The 25,480-nt window shown below is 45.9% G+C and overlaps 1 protein-coding gene across 11 annotated transcripts in view; it reads right to left on the bottom strand.

Annotated features, from left to right (window-relative positions):
- Positions 1-9,172: 9,172 nt before the first annotated feature.
- PAX8 (paired box 8) overlaps positions 9,173-25,480 on the bottom strand; it is a 38,292-nt gene continuing 21,984 nt past the window's right edge. For 7 of the 11 annotated variants that reach the window (XM_048513462.1, XM_048513464.1, XM_048513466.1 and 4 more), the window contains 6 exons: positions 23,704-23,870; positions 23,284-23,404; positions 22,749-22,952; positions 20,331-20,432; positions 12,727-12,819; positions 9,173-9,489 (listed from right to left, as the gene is read on the bottom strand). In XM_048513462.1, the coding sequence (XP_048369419.1) occupies positions 9,419-9,489; positions 12,727-12,819; positions 20,331-20,432; positions 22,749-22,952; positions 23,284-23,404; positions 23,704-23,870 (758 nt within the window). In that variant the 3' untranslated portion in view covers positions 9,173-9,418. The remainder of the gene's footprint in view (positions 9,490-12,726; positions 12,820-20,330; positions 20,433-22,748; positions 22,953-23,283; positions 23,405-23,703; positions 23,871-25,480) is intronic. The other 4 variants (XM_048513465.1, XM_048513473.1, XM_048513470.1 and 1 more) reach the window with 3 other exon arrangements.

Genomic DNA, 25,480 nt, shown 5'->3' with positions numbered 1-25,480 from the left:
GGTGGGGGTTGGACATTTTCTTGACTTTTCGCTAACACTGGCTTCCAACAAATGCTCCATAGTGACTCCACATTGGTTCTTGTAGCTGTGGTAGACATGGCTGCTGTGGTGACTTGTTGGGCTCAAGTACCACACAAATAGTATCCCTTTATGACACTATAATAGCTTCATCAAAATTTGAAATTTAAGTAGATGCAGTACTGTAACAGTCACTGATTTGTTTTAAAATTTTCAAAAAGCTTTGGTGGCAATGCAGGGAAAAAGTGGTAGGAAAATGGCATCCATGAGGGACTGTCTGGAAAAAAAATACAATACAAAATGGAAGCCATGTAATCAGAGGTGGACTGTTTCCCCCCCCCCCCCCCCCCAATGATTTGTATGTCCACAAGTAATTATGTAGTCCTTCTTCCAGGTCTGTTGTTTCCATTTTTTTCTCTCTCTGTGGTCTGGGTTTCTAATCCAATCTGCAATCCAAACCAGACCAGCTGCTTGTAATATAATTTAATATTAGGTACTAAGCCCTCCTCTCTTTTTCTCATCTTGTAAAACTTTAAATCTGATTTGTATTGTTGAAGGCTTTCACAACTGGAATTGACTGGCTGTTCTGGGTTTTCTAGGTGGTATGGCTGTGGTCTGGTGGTTTTTGCTCCTGAAGTTTCACCCACATCTAAGGCTGGCATCTTCAGAAGAATGTTCACAGCCATCAAACAAAGAAGATGCTGCCTCGTTCCTGGACAAATGGTATATACAGCTCATTGGGCTGCGCCACTGATTTTGCTGGCGTGAAAGGGTTCAAGTTGTTACCAGCAAAAGGGGAGTTGCTGGCCTGAAAGGGTTCAAGAAGTCTATGAAAGCTGGCTCTGCCCTGCGAATGCCCCCTTCAGTACCATATGGCTTCCCAGCATTGGCATAAGTCCCCCTGTGCTGAAATAAATTCCCCTTGTGCTGACATAAGTAGCATTTACATCTGCACTGGGGTCACATTGCCTCTTGAGGGGTCGTCCCCCACACGGATTGCACTATTACTGCTCTTCCTATTAATTTTGTAGACTGAAAGGGATCAGAATTTTTCAATGTGTTCCCTTATATATTGCATTGATAGTTGTGGGTTTAAAATTGTCGGTACCATTTCATTAGTGTAGCTTTCCATTTTAAACTGTTCTTCGTCCACTTTCAATCCTTTAATTCTGGAATCTTGTCTGATCTAAGTAGCCAATACTTCTAGTTCAAGAATAAATAAAAATGGAGATAATGGATATCCCTGATGTGTTCCTTTTTCAGTTTGTAATCCAGCAGTTAAGACACTATATATTAAGGACTTTGCTTGTTGTTTTGCATAAATACGTTGTATCCAGTTCATAAATCTTGAACCACAATTTAAATTCCCAGGTGTCTTCAGTAAAAAAGTGTATTAGCAGAGTAGAACAGAAGAGAGAGATTCTCAGTTGCTTTTTATATATGAGTTTACTAACTATAAAGGGAGAGTTACATGGAGATAAAATTAAAAAATCATTTGTTTCCTGTTACGCATCTTCATTACTATATGATTGGTTACTTATTGGTACCGATCTGCTGTCTCATGCTCGTGGTGGTCGTGGTGGTGGTGTGCTCAAACAAAGAAACAGGCTCATTCCGCACATGCAGAATAATGCACTTTCAATCTGCTTTCAGTGCTCTTTAAAGCTGTGTGGAATAGCAAAATCCACTTGCAAACAGTTGTGAAAGTGGTTTGAAAATGCATTATTTTGCATGTGTGGAAGGGGCGACAGAGTTAACTTTATAACTTCAGATGTACTAACATGTAAGCAATTGCAATCTCACTGACCAATAGCTAATCAATAGATCAGGTCATAAACAGTGACTTCAGAAACTTGTTTATGTACAAACAGTTAACCCTTTTATAACTGAATTATGACAGACACTTGCAAAATCCCAACAAAAAGACCAGTCTATGTTATCAAATGCTTTTTTCTTTCTCTAAAACAATAAACACCCCCCTCCCCAATTCTGTTAACTACAAAATGGATGTTATCCTCTCTATATATTTTTGGTACCAAGCCTGTCAGATCCTCATGGATTAATTTTGTTATACATTTCCTTAACCTTTTTGCCATTATTGAAGTAGAGAGGGGGTGTGTGTGTCAAAAGTCATGAATGAAACAAAGAGAAAGTATTGTCATCATTGTGGCAAGAAGTTCATAAAGCTTTGATTCACAAAGAAGGTAGCAATGCATCATTGCCACAATTTTATAGAGCCATCTCACTGTTAAATGTTGTTTTGTAGCTATAACTATTGAATTCCCTTTCATGTAAGCTTTACTGTTTCCCAAATTGTTGCAATAGGGATATCAGCTACATTGTTGATCCCTTTCTACATTTCTTTACTATTTCCTTTGGTAGTAAAATATTGTCACCTTCCCCTTCTGCCTCTGTTTTGTTGCCAAGTTGCTTCTGCTGGATTGTGGTCTGCAAAAATCTTTGGTTGTATATTCACACTCTCCAGCATATGTCCATCCTTCAATATGATTAATGTCGAGCAGAGAAAAAGGTATAATCACTGGTATTCGGATTTTTAGTCTGCCAAGCATCTGCTAACTATAACATTTTCATATGAGTAAACACATTTTTGGGAAGTCTGCCTCCTTTGATTCTTGTAGAGCTATCTTTTTTGGATCCATTTCCCCATTAATGTCACTGAAGAATATTATCTCTTCTTCTTGAAAGACTAATATTGATTGGGAAAAAAAATCTTTTTTTTCCTCTTGCATTATTAGGGGTATAAATTGTAGCTTATGTATAAATATTGCCTTTTGGGAGCCTAATCTTTAGAATTATATATTTTCCCACTAGGTCTTTTAATTTTTCTACAACATTTATATGTAAGTTATTTATATAAACCATGACTCTTTTAAAAAAATAAATTCAAATACTGTTTGCCCAGTTTTGTATTGGAAGATTTTTGTATTGGAAGATCTGCATTCCTTTCCCTTCTTTCCTTTCCCTGCATTCCTTAAATGGGGATTCTCTCATTTTCTCTTGTTTTCTTGTGTGTGAATCTGTCCAGAATATCCTTAAATGCAAAAGTTTAATTTATTCATAATATCTGATCAATATCAGGAAAGTCTCCTTGAATCTTCAAATAGTCTTGTAGCAGCTTACAAAAATATCTTCTAAGCTTAACTCCCCAAAATCTTCTAAAATCCCTCTAAATCATAGATTGTTACTTCTACTCTTCGTTTTCAAAATTCCAATCGTTTGTTTTACTTTTTCAGTCCACTGATCTTGCCTTTCTAGGCATTGTTGGTTGTTCAGGCTGTGTGGCCATGGTCTTGTAGTTTTTGCTCCTAATGTTTCACCCATATCAATGGCTTGCATCTTCAGAGGAGGTCATGGTGAGGTGTGTTTCTGCCCATGGCACAGTGTTGAGTGATTGTGTGGTGGAGTGTACATTTTCATATTTTTGCAATTGCAGGGGGTGGGGGTGCGAATATTTGGTACCTGGGAGTGTTTGAACATCCAGAAGCTCCCATCTCTTTCATACTGAAAATTGTACATATCGGCACATATAGGAGGAAGCAGCAACTGGATATGCATTGCTTTATCTGGAATTTACCAACAAGTCTGAATTCTACATTGTGGAAGGATGTTGTTGTCCCACACGGGAACAACATATAAGTGCTTTGACTTTGTGACTCGCAGTTCACAGCAGATTCCACAGATCACGGATGAGGCAGTTTTTGTAGCAGCAAGAATAATGTGTATGTGTGTGGGGGGAATGGATACATCACCAATGGTTTATTAGGGAATTAAGCACACTCTGCATTTTGAACAGTGGTGCTTCATCAAGGGCAGAATCTAACTTGTTCTTGCTAAAGTGTTTTTTAACTGTTCTTGGATCTCAATTAGCTCCCTCTTTGGAGTACACTTAGCCTTAAATGCCCAAAATTGAGCTTCTAGGACCATGCAGCGATGTACCTCAGAGGGTCTCTCGGCAAATGTTTGGAAACTGAAGGCAGATGGAATTAAAGCTTCCTAACATAACATCTAGAAGCCTCAGCAGCACAGGCAGAGATGCCATAGTAGCTGCTCAGCCTTTTTGCCTGCCATCCTATAAAAATCATAATAGATTATTTATCGATGGGTTAAAGATGATGCTGAAAATCCGTGACAAGGAGATCTTCCAGTTAACCTAAGCAGACATTTCTGAGTTCAGAGCTTGTCTGTTATCCCCTTCCCTACTGCATCAGTTATGGGCAAGCCACTGTCTCAGATTCAGCTCAAAATCTGCAAAATATAAACTCACCGGAAGCTGGTCCATTAGAGCAATCAACACAGGCTGCTCCTAGCCCCCCCCCCCACCTGCCTCCTCTGATCTCCAGGTGACAGTGGAGAAAATGGCTGCTTTGGAAGGTGGGCTCTGTATCACAGGTGGCCAAACTGAATCCTATTGAATATAGGACTTATGCTCAAACCTGAATAGGATTTTTTATTACTGGTAAATTAAAAATACTCTTCATTTGGTTAGAAGAGCTTCTAGAAAATGGTACCTTCTGAAAGGAAAGGGGAAAACTCTTCAGAAGCCAAACCAGCAATCCTTGATCTGGTTGTATGTCATTAATTATTCATAGGTAAGGAAATGCCTTTGACTTCTGTATGTAGCCATTGGCCACCTTCCTGTGTCTTTCTTTAAAAAAACATGGGAAACAAGCTAAGATTCCGGAAGGTCGATCGAACTGAGACCTTCTGTGCTCATCTCTCTTCTTTCAGTCTACTACGTGAAAAAAAAGTGGTTCAAAACGATGACATGTTTTTCCTCAGATTAAATAGTTATGTTGATTTTATAGTTACATTACAGGCAAAAGAATTATGTTATTCTGCATGAAAGATATTTATACTGAATCAAAGAGCAAGATCTATATCCAGTGGCACCTTAAACACTGACAAGATTTTCAGGGTGTGAGCTTTCAAGAGTCAAATCTTCCTTTGTCAGGTAAACTGAATCAAAGCACTGAATAGTGCAATCCTATGAAGAGTTATTCCAGACTATGCTCATTGGTTTCAGGGGGGCACAAACTACAGTAACATCGATTGGGATTGCACTATAAATCAAGTTACTCAACCACTTTTTAATGTTTGCACTTGGACCATAGTGCTAGAAATACTGATGACCTGGGACAAAACACATATTTGAATTATTTTGCTTCCTTGCTGAAGTATCACAGGTATACAGATGGCATGCTTTGGTGTGATTGAAGACAAGAATTGGGAGTTGACATAATGTAGTGAGCCCAATACAGAGGGCTTGGGCAGCTGGGGACTTGAGGCAGTGTGACAAGGCATCATGGAGCCGGAAGACCCCCAGTTGTCCCAAAAGCCCCCTTAGGCCAAAACACCCTTTTAGGCTGGTTAAGTCCAAGAGCCAACTATGGTCTGTTGTGCCCCCAGGAGTGCCCCAGCCCACTTACAGCTGCACTGATGGCTGGGTTAGGCTGGCACAGCCCTCCAATCTCTTTTCCCCCTCTGCTGGCGCATTTGGCACTTGTGCCTGTGCTGATTCCCAGTCCCTTTGCCCCCTCCTGCCCAAGTTTCAACTGTGGGCCAGAATAAGTCTTAAGCACGCTGTTTGGCTTTAGGCAAGGCGCCTAATCTGCAGAGTAGTGAGGCTAATGTCAGCTAATCTGAGACAATTTCTATGAAATGCACTGAGAGACTGTATGCAGAGCTCTTATGAGGAAAGGCTCTTTATGAGACCTACCATAACAGCATGACAGTCAAGGTGGTTCTGTAGCACAATAACACAGACAATTTTCTTTCTTGGGTTCAGGGTTCATTTTCAAAAACAGGTCATTTTAATATAATGGTTGTTCCTAAGAGTGAGTCTTTTTTTAAATTGATAGGTTGATAGCACCAACGCAACTGCCTCAAAAGCAGGTATATACACAGAAACTGCTTCCGTGGAAATAATATTGTCAGCTCAGAGAGTCACTCTGGTAGCAAGATATTTCTCTCCCCGCTATGATTCCCCAAAGACCCCTTTCCTTGGAAGTATCACATTGGTCAGCGCAATGCAATGGATTTTGCATATACGGTTTTCCTGCTCTTCTGAGCCCCCTCCCCCCACCGTGTACTGAGTCAATCACTTTCTCTTACTGATTTGCATTTGTTTCATGGACAGATGAACATTCACCTTGAAAGAGAGCAAGGGGCTCCAAAGCTTAAGATATCTAGAGTGGCGCTGTGGAAGGATGCGGAGATCAGGGAAACGCTACGCAAATCAGGCATGATGAATACAGGGGGAGGACTGCACAAACCAGAGGGCAAATGGGAAGTCCATGTAAAACTAGGTGTCCTGATGTTGCTGGGGCAGCCTTAGATATCACCGCACAGCTGGAAGACACACCCTATTCCTATTCTTCCTGCCAGGGAATTACGAAGTTAATAATGGTGCAGAGTGGATGGGGGTCGGGGATATCACAGAGTGTGCAAATGCTTTGAAGATCATGAAGGATTCACTTCCAGTTGCAGACTGACAAGCATGCAATCTCAAACCTCTTAATGCATACAAATGTATGGTGTGCTCCAGTGGCAACTGCTACGTTCCAGGATTTTGCAGAAGCCAGAACCCTCCAGGCTGATTTGCCAGCTGAACAGAGCTTTGCTTAAGGTGCCACGTTCACCCTTCCTGCCCACGAGCAACTGCAGGCTGGCAAAAGTGGTGGCGGCAAGATAGCCTTGCTAATTTTGAAGTTCAAATCTGGACGTCAGCTTCTTAAAAACGAGTTTGTTATTCATCGCTTTGCTTGAAGTGTTCTTTTAATGGCTGAATCATTAGCAGTTACATTGCCAAGATCATTTCCACAAGTGTTGGGAACTAAAAACATAACTTTTTGGTAGCAAAAGCCCAGAACTCCAGATGTTTCATGCAACTTTGCCAGCACACCTTCTGCATTGCTGCGGTCCCAGAAGCTCTCCGGCCCCACCTCCCTTTGACAATTATTCGTCACACTGAAAGATCAGAATCTGAATTAGCAGTTGGATAACCCAAGATCTTGCACTAATATTCTCCACAGCTTTTCTTTAAAAAGAAAGAAAAGAATCTGCAAAGGAAATCAGTCATGACCTGATCCATTCCCACCTTGAATCTTAAATTATAATAGAACTGGAAAGATCTCACTGCAAACACAGGGCAGGGTAACTTGAAAAAGCAGATCATGACTTTCCCCCACGGTTGTGTATACACTTACCATCCAAATGGTGTACTGTGCACCTATCTAGAAGAGAAGAAGAGTTTTGGATTTATACCCCACCTTTCTCTCCTGTAAGGAGATTCAAGGTGGTTTACAAGCTCCTTTCCCTTCCTCTCCCCACAACAAACACCTTGGAGGTAGGTGGGGCTGAGAGAGTTCCGAAGAACTGTGTCTAGACCAAGGTCACCCAGCAGGAATGTAGGAGTGCGGAAACACATCTGGTTCACCAGATAAGCCTCTGAACTCGGGTGGAGGAGTGGGGAATCAAACCCATTTCTCCAGATTAGAATCCACCTGCTCTTAACCACGCTGGCTCTAGCCCAGATGATACCCCTTCCAGTTAGCAGGTGATTTCTATGGTCCCAGCCCTGTCACCTGAGTATTTTGCATACAAACCATGTGCTGCATGCTAAGCTATACCAGTTTCTGCTTCCTTATTTTTCTTGCCAACAGGTGAAACTCCCCCCCCACCCCCACAAAAGCAGCAACGGCGGTGCTTGTGGAAGGTATAATACAATGGGGAACAGTAACATATATATATGTATATACATGGAAACTCAGCATCTCAACCCCCAGCTGATTCATGGGGCACAGGAGGAACTCACGTGGTGACTTCAATGAGCCCACTCCCCCAAGAATTTCTAGCACCTGTCTTCATGACTTGCAGTGACAACGAGCTTTAAAATGCGATCAGTTCTGGAGAGGAACTCTACTCAGTACTCAGATCCTTTACTAGGCAGCCAGGAAAAGGATGGGAGAAAACAGGCCAGCAAGGAGAAGCGATCGAGAGCAGTGAGGAAAGTACAGTCAAGAGTGACGGCACGGACTCAGTCTGTGAGACCCACAGATAAAGAGAGATGCCTTCAGTGGGGCTTGGGGCAGGAGGTCACACTCATGGGGAGGATTTTCGACAGCAAGTTAAAAAGCTTCCCTTCTCTTCATCTTCCTGCTGCTCCTTTCTTTTGTTCTGAACATGTACTCTTATCCTGACTACCCCCCCGCCCTTGTTTCCTGACCCCTCTCAAGTTATCTCCCACTGTTTGGTTTTAGATGATCGTATTATGGTCAGTGCAAAGTCTCAGATTCTTTCCACACGTTCTGATTTTGCCTGCAACTGTGTCAGCTGTAGACCACTGCAGTGCCTGATTCACTAACAAAGAAGGGTTTTGGCCCATTACCCCTGCAGCCGGCAGCAGCTAGTCAAACTGATTGCTGCAGCCACAAGAGAAGCTCACCTGTCATCTTCTATATGCAGAGCTGCAATTTGTGCCTGCCTTTCCTGATGCTCAGACTCAATGGAAGGGTGGAAGATCCTTCAGAAATGAAAGCGGGTGAGAGCAGGGATGGCCCTTGTAGCAGCTGAAGGTACAGGGGACAGACCTGCACATGGACACAGCTTCAAAACAGATCCTGCTGGGTCGGTGCAGGTTTATGCAAAAGCAACAGCACAGATATGGTTTTTGTGTGGCAACCAGCTGACTACCTTCCAATTGCTGCAGCACGTACACACAGCCTCTCTCTTCAACTTGCCCACCATTCTTAGAGTGGCTTATTGGAGATCCTGAAGATCTTCCTCCCATAAAAGTCATCGAAACTGCTGAAAATTCTGCACTGTTTCTTTAAGACACCGTCGTCTTCCCTTGCCTTTCTGCAAACAGAAAGCTGAGGCAAGTAGCTCTCCAAGGACCAGGCCATTTTACTGGCTGGTGTTTGTCATGTCCAACTGTTTTCATCCCTGATTATGCTGCGTATTGGATTCCAAGGGTGCTCCAGTCCATTGGCCCTTCTGCCACCTGCTGTTGTTTCCTTACCAGCCCGTTCACAATCCCTGATGTTTCCCTCTCCTGCCTTGCCACGCTACCACCTGTCCTGCTGCTCTAAATCTCCCAGAGTCCCCCACTAACCCCACCGGTGCCCCTCCTCCTTCCCCTGCCCCAGTGGTCACAGTATGACTTGCACATCCATGCAAATAGCCCTGTGTAGCTGCTTGCTTGGCTTCATTCTTTGGCCCATGCTGGGCACTTCTTGTTCAGCTGGAGGGCTGCATGCAGTGTGCCAGGCCCCGGGGCATTGGGCCGCAGTAAGTCTCTTTCTGTCCCTTCATTGCTGGGCAATAAATAGTTTCTTTTGATTCACTAGGGCTGCCCCGGCTCCTTCAGCGATGGTATCATCTACAAGTGGTCGTATGAGGCGGAGGGGGGCACTGGACCCCGCGATGGTGAACTGTAATAATACGGGGAACCTAAAGACAAGGAAACACACATTACCAAAGAGATGCCTGCCAAGATGAAGCATTCACAGCGGCTCAAAGCCAGAGGGTGTGTGTGTGAGGAAACGAGTTTGGGATGGAACTATTTAAGTCGCCATCTATTTTGTTTTTTATACATTATTCGCTATTTAATTGTATTTGGAATTTTAGAATATGGGAAGGTGTTTTATAACTTTTAATGTTCTGTTTTATTCAGTGTTTTAGTGTGTTTTTAACTTGTGACCCACCCTGAGCCCCCACCCCCCACCCCGGGGAAAGGGCAGGATAAAAATATGATAAAATAAATAATTAAACCTTGCCCTGCCACCTGCTTGCCTGCCACTTTCTGCATGGCTCAACAGTCCTTACATTTTACCACTCTTAAAATGCTCCTGGGTATGATAACCCTGCCCCAGTCTCCTTCTTTCAGGAAAGAGGGGGAAAGGGGCAGCCATGTCCTGCTGGTTTCCAGTCAGTGTCTCTCTGTTCACAGAGCTTGTGACTCGCCCTCTTGCAACAGCTACACTAACCATCACCTTGCCTGTAGGACATCAGTCAAGTTGCATTCTTCCAGTTGGTCACAAGTTGTTGATTCTTTCTATTCTCCAAGGCTGGAGAAGTGGTGCAATCTAGTGGCTAAGCTGTTGGGACTTAGATCATGGACACTTTTGTTTTGGTTTCCATTCAGCCACAAAGCTTACTAGGTGACCTTCAGCCAGCCACTTTCCCTCAGTTAAACTACCTCACAAGGTAGTTCTGAAGATGAAAAAGGGGAGATTTTTCATGCCATGCTGAGCTCTTTAGAAGACGGGTAAAATATATTGAGAAGGGGCCGGCGTGTCCTCTCAGCTTTGGGCCAGAATGGGAAGACAAGATGTTTCAGCTTGCACAGAATGACAGGCAGAGGTCACATGCTGTTGCCTTCTGGGAAACAGACGTCAGACTCCTCAGTGATCCTGGTAATTGCATGGGAGGAAATGAGGCTGAACTCTGGAATCTGGAATTGTACATCATCAGAATCCCAGGTCATGCAAATAAGGAAGATTTATTTCCTTTGTATCGTTCAGACAAGTCGGAAATTAAAAAAAACACCTGTTTAATATTCAGACTTCTTCATCATGTACTAGAGATCTATTTTTTAAAACAAAGAAGCTGTCTGTAGGAAGCTGCTTTTCTCCACGTTCTTCTCTTCCCCAGTTTAGGCTCCCGTGAGGGGATTTCAGTCCATATTGAGCGCACCCTCCCATATATTCCTGCCTGGATACTGAGGGCAAAGGGGGAGGCCTGCTTGTCTTGTCTGCCTCCTTTGGAGGTGAGGAGGGGATTGTCCGCAGGGCCTTCTTAACAGTGTGGCCACAGCACCATGGAATGCCCTCCCACTAGAGACCCACCAGGTGCCTACTCTTTTGGAGTTTCAGCAGCTGGCGATGACCAGCTGATGCCCCCTACTGGGATGGGAGAGTTGGCTCGAAGTCAGTGACGGAGGGGGACTGCGCCTGGACATGAGCTGCCTGCACGCCCCCTCCCACCCCTGACATGTGACAGCAATGGCGGCACCCGGTACAAGTCGCTGCGGATGTCGTCATTGCCACTAACCGTCTGCTTGAGGTGTCTTGTATACTCTGCCCAATTTTGGGGGAGTTAGGAGTTTCAGATTTTGGATTTTATCAGGGTTTTTTTTATTGTAACCCACCCTGAGACTATTGTAAAGGACAGGAAATAAATGGAAATAACAACAACAACAACAATATTACAGCCCACCAACCCAGAGTGTTGCTTGTCTGAAAGGAACTACAGAAGTGCCCTGTGGCACAGAGTGGTAAGCCACAGTACTGCAGTCAAAAGCTCAGCTCACAGACTGAGTTCGATCCTGACAGAAGTTAGTTTCAGTTAACCGGCTCAAGGCTGACTCAGTCTTCCATCCTTCTGAGGTTGGTAAATTAGTTCCCAGTGTAGGTGACTGGGGAAAGCAAAGACAAACGACTTCGTAAACACAGTTTGCCTAGTAAACGTCATGATGTGACGTTGCCCCATGGGACAGAAATGATCTTGTTGCTTGCACAAGGGACTACCTTTAGCTACCTACAGAAGGGCAGAGGAACATGGGGAAAATCGGCATGTCTCCCATGGGCAGATGATTGGCTACAAGCCATGAGCTTCTTCCCTTCCAGCCATGGGGCAGAAACACATTAGCAAGTGCTGTCAGTTATATTTCCCCCCTTGCCCTGCTCTTGTGGAGGTCTCACCACCTGGAAGTCTAAGGTCTGACCACCAATCCGTCAGGGCCAGACTGTTACTATGAGACAGCCTGGGACTGAAGTCTTTGTGCATTTATTCTCCAGCTCTGAGTCTAATTTAGACTGGTCTAGTCTAATCCAAGGAACTGATGAAATTGGAGCCAGTAGGCAGAAGTTGTTACTCTTTAGCCAAGGAAGAGCACCATATAGAGCTCCCAGTATTTCTTCCAGGCCTTCCTGATGGAAAGGCTTTATATTGGTGAGGAAGACAGTGTTCCCCACCCCTATTCCCCAGTGCCTGTGAGACTTGAGCAAAAATAAGCTCAGGTAGCTGAAGTGATTGTCCTTGTATTGGTGTATAACAGTGGAGGCGAACCTATGGCATGGGTGCCAGAGGTGGCACTCAAAGCCCTCTCTGTGGGCACGCGCAAACAGAGTTGCCCCCACCTCCCACACACACACATCTAAACTGGCCTGGGCCGCTGGGCTCGATTATTAGCATTAAACCTAAGACCTAGTTTTGGGGAAGCAGTGTAGGTAACCCTGTTAAGTGCTGTTAAACCCCACTGATTTTCATGCGAAGAGCTAAAGCATGATCCTTTACCTGGGAGTAAGCTCGGTTGCTGGCAATGGGGCTTGCTTCTAAACCCTCCTAGGGTCGTGATTCACCCATTGGAAGAGCTGCACAGTTGCTTCAAAGCAAAGCCACCGACTACCAGCAAGCTTACTCCTGAGTAATGCACGCCTCGGAGCCAACTGTTTTTTCTAAACTAAAACCTCAGTATTCAGGTTAAATTGCCATGTTGGCACTTTGCAATAAATAAGTGGGTTTTGGGTTGCAGTTTGGGCACTCAGTCTCGAAAAGATTTGCCATCACTGGTCTATAAAGTGCCCTAGAGTAGCTGGCACAGGTCTCTTTCTTCCCTGGGCTTTCAGGCAAATCTAGAAATCAAGATTCTCCTATGCCTGCCCATTGCACTCCAAGGATACTTACCCAGTAGGCCTGAATTAGGGAAGCGCCAGGTGTCTCCATAGCTCGAATAAGGGGTGTGGCTGTACGCAGTCCCAGAATAATCACTTCCTGCTGCTGACAGAAAAAAGAGGGAATGAGCGTCAGCTGCAGAAGGTTCTTCAATGGTCATGACTAGTAAAAAGATGGTTTCAAAGGCTGTTCAATTGTTTGACAAGTTTTGCGAGACGTGTGAAAGCAGCTTTTCCAAACTAGGCCAGAAGCAAGCAGATCGCTTTACCTGCTTGCTTGCGCTATGGTGGCTACATAGGGGCATTTTTGTAGTCATCACAAATCTTTTCAGTATGTCACACAAATCAAGCTCTCAAACACTCTAATGTTAACATTTCCAGAAATTTTTTTGAAACACGGTGTCCAATTCGCAACCGTAAATCTCGCCCAGTAAATTGGTAGGTACTTCAAAGCTGAGTTCCTTTCAAAAGGGTTTTACCCAGGAAACAATGAGCACATGTTTTACCAGCCAAAGCTGTACAATTGAAGGGTGCTTTCCAATACAGAGTGCATGCCAGATGAGTGCAGGTGCAGGGTGTGGTGACCTTACGGAAGTCAAAATGTCTGTCTGACCCCAAAGCTGCCAATAGGAGGCCTCCATGATGGTGGTCCATGACAGTGAAGAGGCACCAGCCCAGATCAGAATGTTTTGAGAAAAGGACGCTCTGGAACTGTGCTACCTGAGGAAGGGGCTTCCTGTCCTGTTCTGGGAGCACCCAGTCTTTGGAGAAAAGGTTTCCCTTGCCTTAGATCAGGGGTGTCAAGCATGCAGGATGGGGGCCAGATCTGGCACCTTGAGAGGGCTTATCAGGCCTAGGAGACAGATGAGGCAACCCCCCACTTCCAATCTGGCCTGGTGAGTCAATCTGCATGTTCATCAGCTGAAGTAGCCACATCCTTCCCCCAGTGGTGCTCTGGGCTGGCAAACCTGCTGCAGACTTGCCGACAGAGGCAGCCAACCTCCCAATGCCAACCACCAATCCCAGTGCCAATCTGGGCTGTCAATCTCACTGCAGGTTCACCAGACCAGGCAGCTACCCCCTCCCCTTGCTCCAAATCTGCCCTGGCAAGCCATCCTATCCAAGTGCCAATCTGGGCTGGCAAGACCACTATGGGCTCACCAGCTGAGGCAGCCATGCCCTTGCCCAGTGCCAACAGTGTCTTGCCCAGCCCCGGTGCTGATCTGGCCTTACAAGCCTACTGGGGGTTCGCCAGCTGAGGCAGCCACATCCACCCTGGGCTGGACCCAACTAATCACATTCATGTCATATCCGGCCCTTGTAACAAATGAGTTCGACACCCCTGCCTTAAATGATCAAAGTAGGCAAGGTAGGTAGATGCTTAATTGCCAGTGCAGGTGAAAGGTGTTTACAACAGCAATGGAGGCTACCTAAGAATCATCTTCATGCAGATACAGCTCAGCACTCTCGCTGCTAAATCTAAAGGCCAGCCTGTTGCCCCAGAGTAATAGTCACAGGCAGAGACAGAATGCAGACCCGGTTCTGGAACCCACTACATCCTGGATAAAGTCCAGTTTTCTCATGTTAGAAATTTGAGAAGAGCTGCACGTTTCCTTGGCAGAGAATGTGACTTTAAGCTCTAGCGCTTCCTCATTTGAGAAACTAAGCACCGCACTGAGATTTAAACAGTCACTAGCTGCAGTGCAGCTGTCCTGGCTTGCAAGAAACATTCAGTCATATGGGGGGGGGGGCGGGCGGGGGAAGGAAAAAGAGAGAGAGAAACCTCCCAAAGAATCAAAAGAAACACAAAATTATAGCTACATTTGTATATAACTGCTGGTAAACCCTCCTAACCTCAGAATGACTTGCATGTCAAAAGGCAGGGGACCAGCCTGTAGACATTAGTATAAGGGAGGGAGAAAGGAAGGGGAAATAGGAATGAAGGCTATGGAGAAACCAAGGCAAGTGGGGAGATTTCCTAGGGTAGCTAGAGGGGCAGCTTAGAGTGGCCTGTGGGCAGCCTACCTCTGCTTCATTATTTCTTCTCTGCATGGTGGGCTGGGCTAATTCAATTGGTAGAGCTCACACCTTTCCAGCAGGGAGCCAAACGTTTTGCAGGTCCCATCAGAGAACCAATAGTTCTGCACAGGAAGGAGTAGAGAAGCCTCCCAAGGGACCAAGAATGGCTCTCGGGAATCCTTCCAAATGCCAGCCTAGCAGGAGAACCATCGCATGTTCCAGGCAAGCAAAAGATTTGTGCAAGAGTGGCTGGATGGTGAGATGGGTCCAGCCATCCCCCTTGCTCTCCTATGAGAACAAAATAAGGCAGAACCACCCCAAGTCTGACAGGGCTCCCAGGATCTGTTGCCTTGACCAGTGCAGATGTTGCCCCCTCATTACTGCTTGGGTGGGCTGGTCAGAAAACTAGCCCTGGGCAGATACAGCCCTCTGCTCATGTACAGAGTTGAGATGCTCTTGATTATATGAAAGAGCCCTTAATCTCTCTTGTAGACATACTGACTGTATGGCCCCAGGCCAGTTGCCTATTGAGGCATTTGAGTAGAAAACACCAGTCCCATTTCAGTAGACTTCTGATTACCTGAATTTTCGACAGCCTCTTTCCCTGAAAGCCATTCTTGTAAAGTAAATGGTTTTGCGTAAAAGCTCCTGGCAAAATGGTAAGAAGCGGAAGCCTTTTCCTAAAAATGTTCCACGTACATTATCCTTGTACATTTTCAAGATACAAATGGGGTGGAGGAAGAAGTAGCTTATTGATGGAGGCATGGCTCAAGGTATCGATTTAGCATACCCACAATTGAGGAAAAGGTACAGGGTAAATGGTAGTCCCTGATCCATGGAGTGGTGTCACATCACCACATTTACTAGGCAGACTGTGTTTATGGGATAACTTGCCACTGCCTTCCCCAGTCGCCTATACTTTATCCCCAGCAAGCTGGGAACTCATTTTACCAACCTCAGAAGAATGGAGCCAACCTTGAGTTGGCCACCTGAAACTGACTTGCGTCGGGATCGAACTCAGGTTGTGAGCAGAGCTTTGACTGCAGTACTGCAGCTTATCAACTCTGTGCCATGGGGTACTGGGTACTGGGACTTTTTCCAGAAAGTTTTTTATTCCTTTATCAAAGCTGGTGAGTGTTTGCTTGAAGTTAAATGAAGTTGCTATGACCGCTGGCTATTAACTCTGTTGGTTTCTGTTTTATAATTTTTTTCAGACTCTTACAAAATGTCTTAAATGTTTTGTTTTATGCCATGTGCATCCAGCAAACCACAAGAAAATTAAACATACTAGATCAGCCTGTGTGGTGTTGGGACAGCCAGTACGATGCAGTGCTTAGAGTATTGTACTAAGTTCCTGAGGAGACCCGGGTTCAAAACTGCAAGAGTAAAATTCAGGTAATAGCTTTTATTAGGACCAAGCAAAGTGACACAAAACATGGTGCAAGCTTTTGACCCCATCAGAACTCTTCATCAGGTGAATGTTACAAAACTTTAAAAAGCTTGCGGATGCGGGGGAGAACACTTTGTTTCAGGCCATGATCTTAAAAGACAACCTCTATGAAATCTGCCTTGAGCTGTGAAGGTACCGTATATACTCGCATATAAGTCGACTTTTTCAGCACATTTTTTGTGCTGAAAAAGCCCCCCTCGACTTATACGCGAGTGAGGTGTATTTTATACACGAGTATATACGGTAAGTTGGTGAGCTCTGGCTAGCCCCCCTACCCCCAAGTCTAATCTACCTCACTGGGTTGTTGTAAGCATACAACATAGCAAGGAAGAATGGAAGAAAGTGCTATGGACTCCATTAAGAAGGACCGAAAAGGAATAGTAGGGTAAAAGTAATAAAGAAATAGGTAGTTAGAAGGAAGGAATTTGCACAGGTATGAGAGCCACTTATACAAACATTTGTCTCTCGGAGGGGGCGGGGGAGAGGCAGAAGCTTCCATGGGGGAGGAGGATTGGACTTCAAGGGGCATTTGATTGAGTGTCCTCATTACAAGCAGTGCAAAAACAACCCCCAATCTCTCTTTCTTCTCCTGACCAATCTCATTTCACGCTTGAGGGGAGGGAGCACACAGGGGGAGAAGATTCTGTATTCTCAACGCTGCATTAAGCACATCTCCAAGGTAACACAGCAACACGCCAGCTCAGCACGTCCCTGCCCAAGGGAACTGCGCTTGTGTGCCAGCTTCTAGCCCACCTGGCAAGGTGCCATTGCCAGCAAAAAAAAATCAAACCTTTCTGGGGGAGCTGAGTTAACCCTTCCTCCCCAGAGAACTGCCGTGGCGCCATAACGAAAAGCAACAGACATGGTCTGAGACAGACTGCCAGCTTCAATGGTACCACCAGAGGCTGTAAGATGGGGTGGGGGTGGACAGTGGTCTCAAAGCCACTCCAGGAAGAGGAGGGGCAGCAGTGCTCTGACCCAGACTTGTATGGAAGCTCTACCATCTGTCCTGTCCAAAATTCTGCTGGTTTCCAGTCAGTGTCTGCAGACAAAGTTGCAGTTTTATAGTGGAGAGTGAAAGACAGCCCGTGTTGCGCTCAGAGGTAGCCTTTTATTATATAATATTTCATATTCTTTTTAAGGAGTAGAATGGCCAGAGGTGAAGGAGTGATGCTAAATTGTATGGCCAAAGGAAGAGAAGGGAGGCTAGGAGGTCAATAGCTTCTGCAAGAGATTTGTTCCTGCTGTCTCTGCCGGCCCAGGACTGGGCTGGAGCCACAGCTTTACTGCAGGACCTAAATCTTTGATAGAAGCACCTTCCGAAAACACAGGATGTTATTTTGGGTGGGATAAGTGTCTACAGATGCTTCTGGCTGATAGTCGGGATGACCAAGGAGAGCAAAATGGGGTGAGAATTTCACAATTGGCTGTGGAAGAGAGATTCTGATCAGTGTGGACACATATAAGGCAACAAGATGAGCTGTTAATAATTCCAGGTCAGTTAATTTAGAAGCAGCAAGCCTCATCTTGCTCTTAGGGATGGATGCTCCCTTGAACTTTCATTGACAAAACTGCTACAGCCACAAGTCATGCTTGATTGTCAACGTTATTTTGGTTCTAGTGCGTTGCTGTAACAGAGAAGGGTAAAGACCACAGTAAAGACAATCTTCTCTTCTATCAGCAAGTGGCGGCTTTTTGTTCTCAATTTTATGCTATCTTGAATACTGTTTAAAAAACCAGTTTTGGCTGCTTCTAGATGGGCCAGATACTCTGTGTTGGTGTTATTATCTGAGTGACTGCAGAGGTCTGTTCATTGGCAACGCAGCTTTCCACACGGGAGATTTCTGTGCAGTTTTCCACTGTCAACGCCTCATAACTCAAAAGGCAATCGAACAAACAAGGTATAGTATGCAACGTGGAAACAACACAATTAGAAACAATACTATACCAAGGCTACACAAAGTGCTGAACATGGAGACAAATAAAGACAAATAGATTGAAATGTACAAATGAAGGCCTTTAGCCCAATGGAGGATTTCACATCCTAGCATTTGAATGCTGAATATTATATATGGCATTGCCTTTTAGGACAGATCATGAGAGAGTGACTCCCAAGACTTAGACCCCTTCCACACAGCACAGGCAGAATGGGTTGAAGTTGGGATAAAGTAACCCGCTCTCCTGTTTACCCGTTCACATGCCTCCATGCAGACAGCAAACGGGAGCCCAGGGAGACAATGCGGGTTGCAGTCGCGCCTTTGCACAGAGCTGCATCTTTTTTGCTTTATCCACCTCCCTTAAGCTGCGTAGCTACGCGGGCAGGTAGGCATGGACCCCACAGTCATGCTGACATCACGCAATGCCTTGAAACATGCCTGTGTCCCTGTGAGGTAGGACCTTTAAAATGGAGGGAAGTGCGGCTGCTTAAAGTGCATTAAAACAAAAGAATTGTGGATAGCGCAGTTCCTGAATAACCCATTTCAGGGAAGATAACCTGGGGCAGCCTCGCTTTAGGAGCGGGAGCTGTGCGAAATTCCTTCTGGAACAGGTTTTTTCCCGTCCCCAGCCCAGGTTTATTGGCTCATGCAGAAGGGGCCTTGGGTGCAAGATCAACTAGACTGCTGATACAGTGGGAAAAGCCAACCAGGCAACGGGCAATACTGGGAAGCTTGTCCTATTTTTGGACTTTTGAATGATTCCTGATTGCACACTTTTGATGTGTTGAATGTATAGTGACATTTTGGCTTTATTTGTAGTCTAGTTTGCATTCTTAGAGCACTCTTAGTGTTAAACCTGCACGTTCAGCAATTTGTGTCACCCCTCATACCTGCCATTCTTCTTCATCATGTCACTGGCAGGCTTTTGAGAGCACTTTAAAAATCGGTAATTGCTACAGCACTTCAACACCACAACACTGTAGCAATTAGCAATTTATTAAAGGCCTCTAAAAACCCTCTAGTGACACAGCGTGGAGAAAAGGCAGCCATCAGGTGCTGACAGTAGAAAGCGGCACTGATGTGGGCAAGACTTCCCAAAAAATCCACATTCCTATCCAGGCAGCAAGAATTGGGAAAACATTATTTACAAAAAGAGTATATTAATGGATTAATTGCCTCACTGTAAAAACGACTAATTCCTTCCTGAACTAGAATACATATTGCAGTATCATCTCAGAAGGGATAAATTAGGGATGTTTACTGAAGACATTTATTGTTATTTTCTGATCTGCAAACCTTACACTCTTAAATTGAGATTAGAAGGAGGGGTATCCAAAGGTTTGAGTCCAATTCACATATTGTGGAGTACACAAGTTGAGTCTGGGGTCCCTATGGTTTGCTCGGTGGTCCAAAAAGTCCCCCAGGCCATTTCAGCTTAGAAAAGTAGAACAGGGAACGCTGAAGACCCTTCTCTATATACACAGTGGCCCTTTCCCCACTTACCTTAAGCCCCGCGCTACTCGAGGAGAGTAGCTGGGGTCCCGCGGCACTCCCCACTGAGAGGGGCGGCGACAGTGCAGCCGCCCCGACGCTGCTGCTGTCGTGCCCCTCAGCGCGAGGCATTCCTGGCGCTCTTTCAAAGGGCGCCTTTTAATGACCCCGCGCGTCGTGGGGACGCCCGGGCGCGCGCCAGGGATGCCGCGCGCTGGGAATTGTGCGCAGCAACCCTCGGAAAAGGGTAAGTGGGGAAAGGGCCTATGTTTCTGATCCAAATCAGGCACCATGTATAGAGGAATTGTGAAGAATCTTGCAAGTCAACCTGATTGTTACATGGGGTAAGAACTCCAGACTTAATATTTATACTCAATCATTCTGGAGCTGGATTTACACATGGTTCATTGGGATGACAGCATCTTTGCTCTCATGACTGGGGCAGTCCTTGCCATGGCTTTGTAGCAGCCATTCCCTCTACCTTTCAAACGTACCCCTTAAAACAGATGTCTCCAACCTATGGCCCTTCAGATGCTCATGGACTATGATTCCCAACACCCTCTGCCAGCATGGCCAATTGGCAGAGCTGATGGGAATCGCAGTCCATGAATATCTGGAGGGCCATAGATTGGAGACCTGTCTTGAAATGCCAAAGGTTTTTACCAAAGAGAGCCCTTTCTGATCTCCCAGCCTCCCACTTCTTCTTCTGGAGTGCCTTACCTGCCACCATGCCGGCAATTGCAGAAGAGCTGTAGCTGCCCTGTCCATTGGTTGGGATGTGGGGAGGGTAGCCAGGCAGGGTGGAACCAACCACTTCACGCCCTGCAAGGGGAAGAAACACAACTGAGAGAAGCCAAAAGTCACCAGCAGTGGCACAGACAGATGCCCCACCGAAACCATTCCTACCTGCCTTGAGCAAGGGAAAGAGAATAAGTAGCTGTCTGAATACAGGAGAACCAGTTAGGGTAGTCAAGGAGATAACATAAGGACCTCAGATAACAGGGATCTCTAAAACCTGCCTATTCTTGAAGAACCTACCAGGTTCTTGTGTGAATATCTGCCATTCTGTGGTCTATCTGATGAAAAAACCTGCCACCCAGCAGTTTCAAAACTTCATGTTAAGGCTAGGTTAAAAAAAAAGTCCTCCCTCTGTTTTTTTGTCTGAAACTTCTTCACTGCAGCCAGAAAGGAAGGAGCTCAAGCTTGTTCTGTTTTAATTTCTGAAGGGTGACTGTGAAGAGAGGATTTCTGCAGAAGTGAAGCCTGTTTGCACGTTTGACCCTTGCTGCTCCTGGCTGGCAAGAGTTGCTAGATGGGGTGGGGTGGCAATAGCAGCTCAAACAGGGGTACTGCCTGAGGCAACTGCCTCCTGCCACCATCCCTAAATACGCCTGCCCCAATCTGCCACCCACCCACACCACTGCCTCTCACATCCCTCCTGATAGGCAGAAGCCAGAGGAGCTGGAACTCCTTCCTTTCTGGCTGCAAGGCATCTTTAAAGGCAAAAGTTGTTTGCACCTGTAATGGAGGGACAGAATATGTTTTTGTTTTCCAGGCTCGGGGGTACTACTGATGCATATCTGCTTGCCCACTGGCATTCAGCAAAAAGAGGATGACACAATCAGGCCCGCAAAACCATGGGGCATCTAGTTTCCTCCCAGTTTCTTGTTACATGTTGAAAATGTTGCAACATCCAGCCTGAGGAAGAGTTCTGGTGAACTCAAAGGTTTGCACACAATTTTGTGTCATTGCAGTCAGTCCTAAGAAAAGGCGGTACATATATTCTGGTTTGTTTTCATCTTTGAAGACAGCTCAGTGGGGCTTCCTGAACTCCTGATGTAGTCTTTAAAGATGCCTGGGGAACCGGGAGGGGAGGGGAGCCAGCTGTTTTTACCCCTTTGTGGTTTGCAGGCCAGGGCAGCAACAGTAGTGGAGGCAGAGTCTGCCATCCCCTAAAACCAGGCCCTTGAGGCCATCTTCTCACCATGTCTCACAGGCGAGACAGCTGTGGGGGCTGGTTGCAGAGGGAGGAAGGCTTCCTCACCTGAAAGAGGTTGAGATGAGTAAGGTCACTTGGGAAGAAACCTTCCCTCAACTATTTCAACTGCAACAACTTTTGGGTGGTTTCCTGCATTCAATTTTTGCCTTCAATGTTCAAGTACGGGAGGGCAACGTGGCTCCTGAAATTCCCGGATTCCGCATCACCCTGAGTTCCAACCTTCTTTGAAACGAGAGAGCAAAGCATGGTAGTTCTCAGATGACAGCCTGCACTGAGAGATAAGTGGGTGGAAAGGAAAGCGCCCCTTCTTGGTTCTTCTTGTGTTCTGATCAGCATTTGCATTCTTTGACCATGGCTTTCTTCTGAGTTTTCTGGCTGGGTCTGGGTGGCTCCTCCCTTTCTTGCATGACCAGACACAGAAGGTGACGATATTCCACCCTGTTCCTTTTGGAGCGTGGAGTGTTGCCAGTCCGTCTCGATTCAGTCTGGGTGCTGTGGTTCCGGAACGCCCTGCTGAAGGATCTCCAGCTTGCTCCCTCATCCTTAGTGCTTTGGTGTGTTAAACAGCTATTTTGGAGGCAATCTGGAGGATTGACTGTGCTTTTTATTGTTGCCATGTCTGTTCTGTTCTTGGCTTTGGGGGTGTGTGTGTGTGCTTTTTATCTTGTAATTTTCAGCCTGGTGTTGAAACCTTTTAGGCTTCCTCCAGATATTAATATTTACACCGCAGGCTGGAAAGTTATGGCCTCCGTGACAGATATGGAACAATGCCAATGAATCATCACTCCCACGTGCGTGGAAGGAGACAGACACTTTGACCGTTTAATACAGAGGGGGTGTCGAGAAAGATTTTAACCTGATTTTTAAGACTGGGATGCCATTCATGCCCTCCCCAGTATCACTGTACAAAATGACAGACCTTCAGACTTTTCATTGTATCGTCTCTATATAATTGCTGAGAATCACAGACTGCTTTTACATAGCCTGGTAGATCTCTGGAATAATTGTCTCTGTACAGAACTTAAACATTTATAGCAACCGTGTTTCACACCCCAGCTAACTATGATAGGTGCCCGGGCATCCATCCCATGTTGCATTTTGGCAAACTATCCCACAATGTATTAGCTGTATAGTCATACCTGAGACAAAGGCCTGTGCTGTGAACTGGCCATAGACAGAGGTCGTGTGGGAAAAGGCAGTACAAGGCAGGACAGAGCCTCCGGTGCCAATTTGCTGATAGTCCAAAAATGCAGAGCTAGATAAGGAAGAAGGGGTGGAGCGAGTACTGCAGACTTCAGGGGGTTCCTGCTTTACAAGGAAGGGCAAAGAGGGATCTGACGGGACTAAGATGGGGTGGAAGAAGAGGAATGGTGGGGGAGGGAGACATGAAATGAAAATGAGAAGAAATCTATGACCCTGGTGCAGCACAGGGATGGAGTGGGGCTGAAAGGGTGAGGCTTTGCAGAGAAGGTTTCAGGATCCACAAGCCCTCGTGTGGCCTACTGGGGTCAGAGTTCCCAGGAGTCTGCCTAGAGCTGGTCCAGGGTATCCCACATTCCACTTCTGGGCCCAAAGTTCTGTGCATTAGCAATTTGCAACTTCCTTCTAGGCTGCTTCATGGCATGCAACACACGTGGGAGAAGGTTTGGGGTCGTAGAAAAGGGAGACCCTTACCTGTCACAGCAGAGTATGTCTGGTGAGCAGCCAGGTTGCGGCTGAGTGGTGTGTTGGAAGGTGTCAGCATGGCTTTGCCATCATCCATGGAGCTGTTCAGCAGGGGCAATGCATAAATACCCTGGGAGGGGAGGAATAAGAGCTCAGCACTCCCTTCAGATCAAAGTCTTCTGCCCATCCACCTGTCTCATGGACCTATGGCCATTCACAAGCTGCCAGCTCCTCAGCCCCTTCCCTGTTTATTCTCCTGGATCCCGCTGGTATCAACAAGGACTGAGTTCCTCGATGAATCAAAGATACCCAAGCCCCCGACTCAGCCTCATTTCCTACCTCTTCAACCTCTAGTTTGCCCCCTGCTGCCCCCTTCCCCATCAAATACCCTTTTAAAAACAGTCAGAAGCCCAGTGAACTACTACGCACCTGCTCTCCCTTGGCGTGGTTGGGGGAAGCGTAGGCCTCCGGGCAGTGCTGCCTTTCAAAGGGGCACTCCAGGAGGTGCTGCCCGTAGGTTTCACTGCGCAGGTGTTTGTGGGAGGTGCTGCTGTTGCCTTGGGAGTCTGTGCTGAGCTGACAGCTTTCTTGGTCGCCTGCCAAAAGGTTATTGATTTATGTGTTTATATCCCACTTTTCTTCCAAAAGGACTTAAAGGGTCTTACAGCTAGAAAAATACCTAAATAGGCCAAAGCACAACGAATAGAACAAACCAAATGACAAATGAAAAGCACATTTCGGGCTGGTCCTGGGATCAGTGCCTGGCTTGAAGAAGACAGGCTGCGAGCCATGGGCTATTACCCAAAATACCAACAGCCAGAGGTGGGATCCAACCAGTTCTCACCACTTCTCTAGAAGTGGTTACTAATTTTTTCTGAGTGCCGAGAAGGAGTTACTAAAGCAACCTCCCTGCCCAATTAGGGACTGGAGGTGCGTGTGTGCGGCGGCGCCACTGAACCTGTTATTAAAATTTTTGGATCCCACCACTGCCAATAGCCCTTTGGTTCTTGCCCTTTGACTTACATCCAAGGGCTTGGGCATCTGGTCACACCTATGCTTTACAAAATGCCTGAGAAAGGAAGAGGGAAAGCAGATATGTTACTTGGTTGGCAAAGTCTTTTACCCCTTCCCTCTTTCTTGCCTAGATCTGACCAGTTTACACCTGGCTAAGAACTTCACTGAACACAACACAGGATTTAAACCTGTATGAAAGGTCACTTTCCTTTATCTGTTGCTGTTTCACACAACAGTCCCCTAGTGATGTAGCAGCTTTGCAAAGGCACATTCTTTGCAACAGTCCCAGTTGTGTTTAATTCTGTCCTCTCCTGCCAGGTCATGCCCTCATGATATAAAGGCGTAGGATGGTGGTTGTTTCGTTACCAAGGTGCCATCATGAACTCATTTAGTATCCTGTTGCTCAGTGATGTTCTCTTCTGTAAATGTGCCTGTTTATGTTCTCCTGCTAGCTCTGCTTGACCCCTTCAAATGCTTTTTCAAAAACCCAGGGATTGTTCACTCAGGTAGAAGAGATGTTGTGCATTCCCATGAATTCCCCTGATGCACCAGCCCTTTTCAGACTGTTAATCTGTATGACCTGAGAGTCTGGCAACTGTATGCATTAGGAAAGTGCCACTCATGGCGCTCCCAATATGTGCGGCTGCAGTGTTGTTCAAGCAGGGACAATGCACATGTCTTGCATCCTGCCGTATACAAACCAGAACCCTGGGAAAGCCAGCAGACAGTTTGAGAGTACTGAAGAGGTCCTTGCATGGGTAAAAAACATATGTTGTTTAGATAACCCGGTGACAGTCCATACTGGGAGGATCTGCACATGGTTGCCAGCTTCCCCTTATGCATGGATGTATCATTTGTAAAGGTGACTGTGGTGGGACGGAGAAGGAGGCTCCTTCTGCACATGCAGAATAATACACTTTCAATCCACTTTCACAATTGTTTTGAAAGCAGATTTTGCTATTCAGCATGGTAAAATCCGTCTGCAAAGTGCATTGAAAGTGCATTATTCTGCATGTGTGGAAGGGGCCGGAGACCCACAGTCTCCAGGACTAAGGGGCATATTCTGACTCCATCAGAACAGTGCAAGCCCAAAGCCACTTGCATTCGTAAGTTAGACATAGGTATTTGCAGACTCCTTCACCCCTGAAGAAGCCAAGAGGATACTATGTAGTAGGGCGGTTCCCTTCTCATT

The sequence above is a fragment of the Sphaerodactylus townsendi genome, linkage group LG12 (genome assembly GCF_021028975.2).
Source record: "Sphaerodactylus townsendi isolate TG3544 linkage group LG12, MPM_Stown_v2.3, whole genome shotgun sequence".
NCBI lineage: Eukaryota > Metazoa > Chordata > Lepidosauria > Squamata > Sphaerodactylidae > Sphaerodactylus > Sphaerodactylus townsendi.
The sequence above is the reverse complement of the archived record's forward strand: the minus strand, read 5'-3'. Positions and strand labels throughout refer to the sequence as shown.